Here is an 11636-nt window from a genome sequence, read left to right as displayed (position 1 = left end):
TAATTTTTCAAATCGGACCAATAGTTCAAATTTCAAGTTCAAGTTCAAACAAACAAACTCTTCAGCTTTATAATATTAAGTATAAATTTTTCATTTATAAAAGTTTTCATTAAAATTAAAATAAGACTTGACCTAAAGGTTTTAGTTACCAGGTCATGAAATCCCATAAAAAGCAGAGTATTTTTTTGTTTTTAAATTGTTACCTACTTTAGTGTATTAAAAAACTTTGGACGGATTTGCGTAACCAAAATATCACTGTTGAATTCACATGGACTCCAGCACATTGTGGAGTGGTGGGCAATGAAAAAGTTGATAATTTTGCAAAATCAATAAATAACTTGGGTGGCCAGATTAAAAATATTTCAATTCCATGGCAAGACCTAGTTCCTGATATTCGTCAACAAATTAATAAAGATTGGCTCGAAAACAGACAGCATATAAATGAAACCAAAGGTAAATGGTATGCTGAAATAAATAATGAAATCGGTATTAAACTCTGGTTCGCTAGGAGCAAATATTTCTGTAAAAGGAAGTTCTACACACAGATTTGTAGACTGAGATTTGGTCATTGCAAATTTAACGCTCACCTTTACCGAATGAAAATAACTTCATCACCAAATTGTAATAAATGCTCCCTAAATGAAGAACAAACTTTACAACATATTTTTTTCACATGTCCAGCTTTTAATATTCATCGCATCCTATTTATTGATAATACTGCAAGAGGTTTATAAGGATAGCATCCCGCCTTCTCTTCAAGAATTGCTTAAGTGCACTGCAAGTTTTAGAGCAGTATATGAATACATTAACTCTACTTTCGGAGACTTATAATGGAGAACACAAATTTTGACTTTATAGTCAGATTTTCCAAGAAACACGATTGCGACAACTCTCAACCGAAACAAATTGGTTTTTTTTTTATCTGAATAGACATTTACACGGATTTGAAAAATATTTATAAATGAAAAATACTAAAGAATTGGCTTTTTTGCCTTGAAACATAAAATTATATATGAAAATATTAAACTTAAGAATTGGCTGTATGGCTTAGTCCCATTGCCTTTCTCTTCGAGAAAAACCTTACTACTACTACTCATATTGATACAAACTCTCAAATATAATAAGTGTATAATCTATGGATACAAAGGTACATAAATAACGAAAGGACTTTTTGGCGGGAACGCGAGGAGTGAAGTTGTGTGATTTGTTTTATTTTGTCTATTTAGTGTTTCTTCGGGTTTAAATGTGTAATAATGGTGGTTTATTAACCGTTTAATATCTGTGAAAGTGCACAAATGTGGGAAAATGAAACAAAGCCGCTGGACGTAACTTCTCGGGATCCTCCAAAAAGTCCACTGAAAAATCTTAGTAAATTACCACCATTTTACTGAGATTAGATTTCATCTCATATCATCTCATTTAATTTCATCCTAGTTGATTAATGTCTCAAATTAATCATTTTCATTTCATTTCACTCCATAACATCATTTTTCATAAAATTAAGAATATAGATTAAAATAAGACATGACTTAAAGGTCTCAGTTACCAGGTCATAAAATCTCTTAAAAAAAAAAAAAAAAAATAACGAAAGTACTTTTAGAAATTAAATCGTGCCTTTGCAATGGCTTCTGGGAGTAGTTCGAAATTTATTTATTATGAGGACCCTCCACCCGGAGCAATCGACGAAAAGGAATTCTTTTGCACAGAAAAAATTGTACCTCGAAAAATAAAACCTCAAAATATCGTCATAAGATTAATGGAAAGAGAAATACACGGGTCACGGAAACCTGGATCGCATTTTCACGTTGTTCGTGAATTTTATCAGAATGTTTTTCCAAATTTAACTATCGTAAACGTTGAGAAACCTCCGTGCTTTTTGAGGAAGTTTAGTCCAGATGGTAAACATTTCATAGCATTCTCAGCTGATCAAACTTCTCTGGAGGTATGTTAATGTATGATGTTGACGTTTTATGATTTAAGTGTGTAATAAAAACAAACATTAACTTTGAGTAAATGCTGTTGGTTGTTTTTTTCTGTTTAATTTTGCAAATAGTAGATTTGTATTTCAGATCTATGAATACAGAGGTGCTTCTAGTGCAGGAGACTTAGTGGCTGGTTATCCAACTGACTTGCTTAATGCAGATGCTGATGCTCATCACAGAATTAGAACACATATATTTTATAGATTCTTTAAGGTATGATATATTGTGTCATGTTTTATTAATTTGTTTAGGTGTTCATATATTATTAATTATATAGGCTTACTTTCTCAATCTCTCTTTTAAAACAATACATCTGTATTGAAGAATACATCCATCTCAAGATAATTTATTTATATTGTAGTCTTAATCTCTAACAGTGGCTGTCAGTTTCGACATATATCCCTCTATCAGCCAGATATAGATACATAGTTACCCACAATTTTCTTACTGAACTGTACCAAGGAGACATGCAAGAAAGAGACAACCCTTATTGATTGCAATAATGTGATTTGATGGAATGATAAGAAAATGTCTATCTAAATAATAAAATTATCTTTATAGCCTAAGTTTACAGTGAATGTTTGTCAACAAAGAGATATCAGATCTGATCGTCTTGGTAACATGCCTGTGATGGAGCAACAACTCAACAGAGAATGCAGCTTGTTTACTGAAGATGGTAGATATGTAATAGTGGGATCTGCAGCACATATTCCAGATGACTTGAGACCACATTTTTATCACATTCACAGTAACAATGAAGCTGTCACGCCTACAATAAGGTATTTTTTAATCTGTAATATTATTTAGAGTCCGATACTTAATTTTCATACTCCCGCAGCATCATAGCACAGCTATTATTAGTTTTTTAAATTAAAAATATAGTAAGTGCAACATATCATAAAGGTTTTAATAAATTTGTCATGGCAAATTGAAGTAAGCTTAATTCATTATTGTAAGCAAAAAAAAAAGAACAATGTATAAGTTGTGCTGAAATCATAAATGTTGATTTCTTCCCCTAGGCCAAAACCGGTGGAATACAGGTGGTGAAAAATATATACCCAAAAATTTGGGATCATGATGTAAGAATTCATACATCAATACAATGTACATACATTTATATACATTAAATAATTGTTAGCAGGCAGTGTCTTGGCTATGGCATTGCAAGCCTTGAGGGAATTTAACTGCTTTCCAATAGGTCTTGCGTATGGTTTCAAAGGCAATTAAAATAATTTTGTAATCACAAATCTGAAAGATTTCTTCCAATTATTTATCGTTTTTTAATTTTATATTGCTTCGATGTGTGGACGTGCTCACAGTTCACCTGGAACCAGAGTCCATAGACATCAGAAACGTAAATGTCGCGACCCATCTTGAATTTTAATTCAGTTTTAAAATACAATGGCTGCCTCACCCTTATACCGAAACATATTACTGCTTCACGGCAGAAATAGGCAGGGTGGTGGTACTTACGTGGTGCGTGCTCACAAGACGCCTTACCACAAATAACTACGTAAATTTAAACTTTTGAGCATTTGACTTTTATTCGGAAATCATTCGTGAACATGCATTGCATGCATATTTCATATGAAAATTATTGGGATTCGAACACCGGTGTGCTTAGTGCGAGTTTTTTAACTTCTCGATCGCGTAAAAGTTAATTTATGGAGTTGGAACGCCCCTACGTTTGCCGCTACAGTACAGTCGCACCGCTCGATATGAATACACCTGACTTTAGGCAACGACGAGCTATTTTTTCCCAAACTTTTCTCTGGTAGCCTAAGAAGCTATTCCGGCTTCACGAATTCAGGACGGCAACTTCAATATGTGGAATATGCATTGAAATATAATTGTTTAGGTACCTAGTTTATATGTATGTGCACAGTTTCAAATTCATTTAAAAGCTTTGCCCAACAACATGAAGCTTTCGTTAACAAAGTGAGTTAACCGCCTGGTACGGCAGAGTTGTCTTATCTTAGAAGTTCTAAGTTAGAACTCTACCCAGCGGTAGCTTAGGTCGTAGATATCGCGCCACCACCGTCAAGCCAATGTTCGTATAGTGTTTTTAAAAATTGCGTCCAATCCTTTTTTGTTTAAATATTTCAAAATGAATAATATTTTTAATATGTATGTTGTTAAATAGTTATTTTCACTATTTACGCTAAACAGTTTAGCTTTGCTATGATGACCTAGGGACTATGAGTTCTTGACCTGTTATGTTTACAATTGTTTGTGTATATATTCCGTAAAACATTTTAAAAAACATTCAAATTCTAGGTCCCCTTTGGAAGATTATTCACTTCATTTAGTTGACCTACATCAAGGGAAACTTTGTGATACTAAACATTTTAGAATCGACAAAATTTACCTATCACACAATCAAGGTATTTATTTATACAAAGAAGTGCTTGCTGTTCTCTCGGTGCAACATCAAACAATACATTTGTATCAAATTGTTGAAGGAATGTTGATTGAAATTAGAAAAATTGGACGGTATTGTTATGACGATGACCCGTTTATAGTCAGTTCAATAATAGGCAAATCCATAAATGAGAAACCATTTCACGAAGAAACAATTAATAGTTTAAAACACAGGATACTTGTATTTTTGTTTAAGAGAGCTAAAAAAATCACCGACGAGACTGGTGATCCTTTGGAGTTACGAAAGTTTTACAAGTACTTCGATATGTTTAAAAGTTTGAGAATGTGGAAGATGCAACTGTTAGATGAAGATCATTTATTTATAAAATACGCAAGCGAAGAGGTTGTGACTCTTAGGGTGGCTGAACCCAACAGTCAGTCATCATTCTTTGTCATATACAACATAAGCCAGAGTAAAGTGTTGGAAATATACGAGAACACGTCCGAAGCGCTTTTGCAACTTTTCGAAAACTACTGTGATTGTTTTAGAAATGCGAGACTGTGTGCAGATTCGCAGTTCACTTGCTCGCCATCAAATAATTTATACGCCAGGTTGACACAACAAAGGTTTAAACAGACTATAGTTAGAGCGATATATGGAGGACGTACTGAAGCAACTAAAAGAATTTTAGCGCAATTACCGATCAGCGCGCAGTCGTATAGTGGATCTCCGTATTTAGATTTAGGTCTCTTCAGCTACGACGATAAATGGGTATCTGTGATGGAGAGACCTAAGGCCTACGGAGAATATCCCATAAGGTAAATTATTTTATGGATTTTTGATGTTTTTTTTTTTAAATTGAGATCCTAATTTTCATTACTTGTTTTATTTTTCAGATTCTATGCAAGGGATTCGGGGCTATTGAAATTTAAAATATATGCAGGGGTTTTAGGACAATCTGTGCCTCCCAGTGCTCGAAGACTAGTAGCTTTCACATTCCATCCAACAGATCCTTTTGCTATTAGCGTACAAAGAACAAATTCAGAATACATTGTTAATTTTCACATAAGGAATGCAGTGTTTAGTTGAAAGTAACTGTAAAGTTTTGGATCGATTTACAATGACTATTTTTACTGTGATAAAAAAACTTACAATGTAATAATTAATGAGCAAAAAAGTGAGCCGATGGTTTAGCTATTAGTGTCTGTTATCTTACAGTAAGTAATTATTAGTTATATATGTTATTAATTATATAGTTATACACAATTGTGGGAGTTATTACTTTACACAAGTGTATTATATTTTTACATATTATTTCAAATGTGTAATAAATAAATCACTAATAATGCATTTTTTTTATCAAAGTGGTTTATGTTTTAATGGACCTCAAAATATTATTTTGGTAAGAATTCTCTCATTGAGATAGTGTCCATTTTGCATAGGGAATATGTGAATTATATATACATATCTGATAATAAAAATATTATTCTAGAAATATATGCCGTAAGTATAGTTTTCCGTAGGAATAAGTTGTTTTTGTGAGATAAAAGGTAGCATATTTCATTCTCCTGACTCCTACTACTATTATTAAAAAAAAAAAACAATTATCTATTGCTTTTTTTGACATGAAAGGGACAAATACACATACTTTCATATTTATAATATTAGTATGGATAGTCTATTTTTTACTACTCTAAATGGGAAAAAGACTGACTCTCCGGGTGTTTAAAATAATTATGAATTACACCAGCGTGAATGCCGTCAATGTTAGATAATAAGGTCCATCTTAATTCCATTTTTGGGACCGTGGTTAGCGTTGAGTATGATGCTTTAGGGCCTAAACAGAGAACCAGTCAAGTGTTTCGCCTATAGTTCAGGCGTAACACTACTATTTCTCTTCAGAAATAGACAAGTAACTGAGATATATCAGTGCCGCCTTTAAGTACGGAAATTTATTTTGCTGGATTGTTTTATTTTTATTGCTTTGATGGGTGGACGAGCTGACAGCCCACCTGGTGTTAAGTGGGTACTGGAGCCCATAGACATCTACAACGTAAATGCGCACTCCAACTTGAGATATAAGTTCTAAGGTCTCAAGTATAGTTACAACGGCTGCCCTACCCTTCAAACCTTCAAACCGCATTACTGCTTCACGGCAGAAATAGGCAGGGTGGTGGTACCTACCCGCGCGGACTCACAAGAGGTCCTACCACCAGTAATGAGTTGTTGCTTAATAAAATGATATTGTAAATTCGTCGTGGAATTTTTTGCCAACAAAAATCCGTTTCACATTTGTTGAAAATATTTGTGAAAGTTTTAACACTTGAAATTCATACATCATTAGACCATAGAAGTGTTAAAATAAATACATACTTTTCTCTATGTTGCATGCAATTTACAAACTTAAAATGTCATATTATATCAATTAGACAACACTTGTACAATAATAACCTATACATAACATAACCGATAATAAAAATGGTTTAATTAACTAATATGACAAAATAAATACAAATGCTTCAGTACAAAGTAACAATAAAATGCAGTTTCAACCATTGATGCCGTGTAATGCGCCACATTTCGCACCGCCTAGCTCAAACTTGCCACGTAAGATAAAAATAATTGTGTGTTTTTAGATAAAAAAAATGAAAAATTCGGCTATGCGAATCTGGCCTTCCTATACTCAGCATTCGTAGTACATATAACTTTATTTTCCAGCTTGACCAATCTAAGATTACCAAATAATATTGACTATGCTATTGTTGTAGTCTGCTGACAGCCTGACCAAACAATATTTATACATGTAATGGCTTTATTCCCCGGCTCACGGTATAATACTAAAAAGAGAAAGATTCAAAAACTATTTTGTATCTTCAAATTTATTCATGCTGCTTTTTTTAGATAATATAATAGGGGAAGGCGATGTCGTTGCCATAGTGTCTTCAGGGGGTGTTCTTCAGTATTTCTTCACACCAGTCACCCACGGTATACACTGTCCAACCAACGCACCTTATGGGTTACCTTATTGGAATGCAAATAAACCCCTGTGGTTCGTACGCAGTATTGGGGATCCGTAAGTCAATTAATTTTGGTATTTACGTTTTTGTCATTGCTTTCGATAGGCAGACGATTGTAGTAATGGACGGGCGTATTGTGAGCTCGGATGAGTAGGTACCATCATACTAAGTATCCAATTAGTATAATAATTATAAAAAATTACTAATTGGTGGGTGGTGAGTTCGTTCAATTATCTAATGCAACAAAAAACGTTTAATGCCGTTTCGGAGGGCCGTATTATTATTTAATTACGAAGAAGTAAAAAAAAAAACATGATTACTGGAGGCCGTAGATGATAGCACGACTACTTCTGACTTACTTCCACTATCTGTCTTGAGACATGAAGTCAGTCTCGGTTGCATTTCAGTTTCTCTGTCACATCCTTCAAATGAACAACACGTAGCTGTTTGGCCATACACGTATGGTGCATGGTGGTACGCACAGGTGAGTGGGCTCACAATTCGCCCTAACCTTTGCATTAGACGCCTTCAGCTCTAACACTAGGAGCAGGCTTGGGACCCCGGTAACTACTCGTGGAACTCGAGAATGAGTTCGACGTGCAACCTAAGCCATTTATTAGCCCGCTGAGTTTCTTGCCAGATCTTCTCAGCGGGTCGCGATTCTGATCCGGTTGTAGATTATTTCGCGAAGCAGCTGCTTTGGAGTTGTTAGGTCTCCTTCGGAGGCGCTCGGGCAGTTGTTAGTAAATTCCACCCCTCCTGGCTGAGCATTTAGCTCGCTCACCTACCCTGGTGAAACTGGAAAGGCCTCAGGGCCACCAGTAATCACACAAAAAAAACAATATGCCCTATTGCCAATCAATTGTAAGTATAGTATTTATTAACACATTAATAATATATTTTTTTGTTTAGATTTCATATCCAACCATATCCTAATTCGCCAGAAGGCGTTATTTTTAATCGATACAATATTATATCGGATAGTCAACCCGTCCAACCATTTGATTTAAAGGTGAGAAATGTGAAATATTATATTAATTAAACATATTCGAATCGATTCAATTATAGAATATACCGATATCTCGTCTGTGTACTCCATTGTTTGCAGTTTCACAATGATCGTTGGACGTCAACGACTGATTTACATTATTTTTATCCGTCGATACGTCAATACAATTGGTTTCCAAGTGGATTAAGCAAAGGCAGTGCAGCAGTTCAAGTGGAAATGCCAAGTTTAACCAACAATGTATGTCATTACGAGATTGTTTGTAACTGTGGAGTCAAAAGAACAAAATTAAATTGTAATTGTCGTGATGACGCAAGTGCTATGTCTATTGATGAGACAGTTTCGAAACCTGCAGCAAAAACTCATAAGAATGAAACTAATGAGCCCTCTTCATTGACCGTTATTAAAAGAAACGTTATTTGTGAATGTAACAAGTCTGACATAGCTGAAAGATCGGCCTCAACATATTCTGAACAAGCCGCTGTCGGAAGTCAAACGCCAACTAAGCCTAAAAACAAAAGTACTTCTATTAAGAAAACTAAAAACGAAAAGACGTGTCCGAAACGCCGCTACAAGGGACGGGCTCCCTCTAAATCATATGATACGACTAGTGACAGTTCCCAAAGCTGCAACTGCAATAGTGAAACCGAATAAAATTCAATAAAAAACTGTTATTTTAGTGAATATTTTATATTTTGTTATAGTACAGTTTATTCTTTATTATTACAAATATTTGTGTATTTACAGTAGGTACATCGAGTTAACAAAACTATACTTTTGGATTTTTTTAAAATATTTTCGTGATAAAATATTCTGTTTGTAGGTATTTTTTACAAAGTGATATACTATAGTTAAAGGAAAAAAAAGTATATTGGAATAGATATCAACTGACATAACATATCTGAATACTATTGGTATCTTGAAGCATATGAATACAATCGACATCACAAATATTTCGTAAAAACAATTTAACACTTATACCTAGTATTGCATAAGAATATGAACGGACTTTCCCCCCATAACAATGTAGTCTTTAAACAAAGTCTCATTTTCATAAAAATGCGTGTTGCCCTAGTAAAAGAAAGTTAAATTCAATATTATAAAATTTAATCAAAAAAAATTATGTACATATAAATAGTAAAGACAATAATAAAACAAGTTTAATTAACACTACATTTGGACTTTGACACAACTTTGTGAGATTCAAGATAAATTTTATAGTAAGACTGTCGTACAGGAATTGCATTACTTTACCACAAGTGTTGCTTCAGTTTAAAACTATATCATCTCTTGCACTGTATTTTTTGATACAAAATCGGTTAAACAATCAAATTTAAAATAGTAAACTTTAATCACCTTAAAACTACGATATTTAATTCACTTTATATAATATCGTAATTTGCAATATATTCCTGAATTTTACTACCACACAACCATCACTAAGCTTTATGTATCCTAATGCACCTTACTTCTAGCACTTATCTTTTAGCACGTCGTGCAAAAACCAATTTCTCATATTATTATAATTAAAATTACATAATTCTTTATATTTAGTAAAATGCACGGATTTTGTGTTCTATTATTATATTTATGTCTGACAAACACTCAATTGAAAATATATTTTTTATTCATTACAATATTTAAATATCATTCTAGATATTGAAATAGCAGGTTTTATGTAAAATAAATAGGAAATATTTTGAAATTGAGTTAAGTATGAAAAATACATTGTTATTTTGAGTATACAATAATCCATGCTTTAATTCGAGGGCATACTTTTAAGCTGTTTATTCACAACCCAGGTAATTAAAAAAATAAAGGATTTTAGGACACACTGATTATATTTTAATTCATATCAAGAGTCATCCTCAGCCTTATAAACGAAGTTCGTGCTGTAATGTGCAATATTTACCATTTCTGCGTAATTCAGTCACCTTATAAATTTATATGCTACTATGATACAAACAATATTACAAACAATACATTGACTAGACAGTACCATAGTACCGACAAGCGATACGACCTTATGGCCACTATTGGGTGGAATTTTCATGAAAAAATAGTATTAATATAGGTTATTTTAGGCCTTAAATACACAGATTTAGAGCTCTTAGTGGAATAGCCTCGTTTTTGAACTCACAAGATTAGCGGGTAACGACTATGAATATAGTTATGTATTTTGTTATGTTTATCTGTAACAATTAGTTTTCAACTAAATCAATAGGGCGCGCTTTATGTCGCATAGTTTAGAAATCTGTGTAGATCATATATTTTAAAAGCACAATAATCAGGACCACCACTAAAAAACTCCTTTAAAGATAACTGACATTTATTTTAAACATTCATCCTTAAACCATAGAACACACCCATTATTATTATTATTATATTACCCTAACTAAAGCCCCTTAGGAGACAGGGCGCTTTAGTAAAATAATTTAGTACTTACAATTTTTCACATGTAGAACACGATTTGAAAAAAATATCAATGTGTTAGAAATTACAGGTAATTTTTCTTTATATTTTAAGTAGTTCCGTTCCCCACAAGTTGAGCGTCCTTCACTGAAACAGAACGAAATATTTTTTGAAACAAGATAAATAGAACATATTATACAGGGTGTCCCGGAAGGTAACAATAACCTGGCATCGGATAAAGACCCCCTTATGATGAGCTAATCAAATTAAAAAAGAGCATTCTAACCACAGTAATAATCAAGTACCAACAATTTTATTGAAGTAAAATATAATAGTACACAAAATACTGTTCTACTCCGCGCAGTGTCGCCAGCAGGAGCCGGTGCACTGGTGGTAGAACCTCCTGTGAGTCCGCACGGTTAGGTACCATCACCCCGCCTATTTCAGCCGTGAAGCAGTAATGCGTTTCGGTTTGAAAGGCGGTGCAGCCGTTGTAACTATCTTGAGACCTTAGAGAACTTATATCTCAAGGTGGGTGGCGCATTTACGTTGTAGATGTTTATGGTCTCCAGTAACCACTTAACATCAGGTGGGCTGTGAGCTCGTCCACACATCTAAGAAAAAAAAAACTTGGATGATGTCACGAATGATCTAGGGAAGTGTAGGGCGTACCCCTTATCCGACCGCGACGGGGCAACGAAAAGCCGACGTCGCCCAAAACGTCTTATCGGATCCCCGGATTCCATATAATAAAATAATATATAATAATATTTGGTAGGCAGCGACTTGGCTTTGCCCCCGGCATTACTGACGTCCATGAGCGACGGTGATCACTTACCATCAGGTGGGCCGTACGC

The 11636-nt window shown here is 34.0% G+C and overlaps 2 protein-coding genes across 10 annotated transcripts in view; one reads left to right on the top strand and one right to left on the bottom strand.

Moving 5' to 3' along the window:
• Positions 1–1153: 1153 nt before the first annotated feature.
• Positions 1154–9051, top strand: LOC101739884 (DET1 homolog). 3 transcript variants are annotated; one of them, XM_062674729.1, is made up of 9 exons: positions 1154–1942; positions 2070–2195; positions 2544–2761; positions 4260–5162; positions 5241–6951; positions 7246–7417; positions 7769–7845; positions 8274–8373; positions 8470–9051. In XM_062674729.1, the coding sequence occupies exons 1-5, from the start codon at positions 1622–1624 to the stop codon at positions 5431–5433; spliced, it is 1761 nt and encodes a 586-aa protein (XP_062530713.1). In that variant the 5' UTR covers positions 1154–1621; the 3' UTR covers positions 5434–6951; positions 7246–7417; positions 7769–7845; positions 8274–8373; positions 8470–9051. The 3 variants fall into 3 exon arrangements, with proteins under 3 accessions (XP_062530713.1, XP_062530711.1, XP_062530712.1); XM_062674727.1 differs by lacking the exon at positions 7769–7845 and having other exon boundaries at positions 5241–5561; XM_062674728.1 differs by lacking the exon at positions 7769–7845.
• Positions 9039–11636, bottom strand: part of LOC101739746 (tyrosine-protein kinase CSK) — a 42518-nt gene continuing 39920 nt past the window's right edge. For 4 of the 7 annotated variants that reach the window (XM_012693349.4, XM_012693351.4, XM_012693350.4 and 1 more), the window contains one exon: positions 9039–10921. In XM_012693349.4, coding sequence (XP_012548803.1) covers positions 10889–10921 — 33 coding nt within the window. In that variant the 3' untranslated portion in view covers positions 9039–10888. Of the gene's footprint in view, positions 10927–11636 lie in introns of all 7 variants that reach the window. The other 3 variants (XM_004929616.5, XM_062674724.1, XM_062674726.1) reach the window with 1 other exon arrangement.

The sequence above is a fragment of the Bombyx mori genome, chromosome 21 (genome assembly GCF_030269925.1).
Source record: "Bombyx mori chromosome 21, ASM3026992v2".
Taxonomy (NCBI): Eukaryota; Metazoa; Arthropoda; class Insecta; order Lepidoptera; family Bombycidae; genus Bombyx; species Bombyx mori.
This window is presented reverse-complemented; position numbering and strand designations above follow the sequence as displayed.

Coding starts and splice junctions, on each gene's coding strand:
- LOC101739884 (XM_062674727.1), top strand. CDS start 1,622: ATGGCTTCTGGGAGTAGTTCGAAATTTATTTATTATGAGGACCCTCCA. Junction 1,943..2,069: donor CTGATCAAACTTCTCTGGAG/GTATGTTAATGT, acceptor TTTGTATTTCAG/ATCTATGAATACAGAGGTGC. Junction 5,163..5,240: donor TACGGAGAATATCCCATAAG/GTAAATTATTTT, acceptor TTTATTTTTCAG/ATTCTATGCAAGGGATTCGG.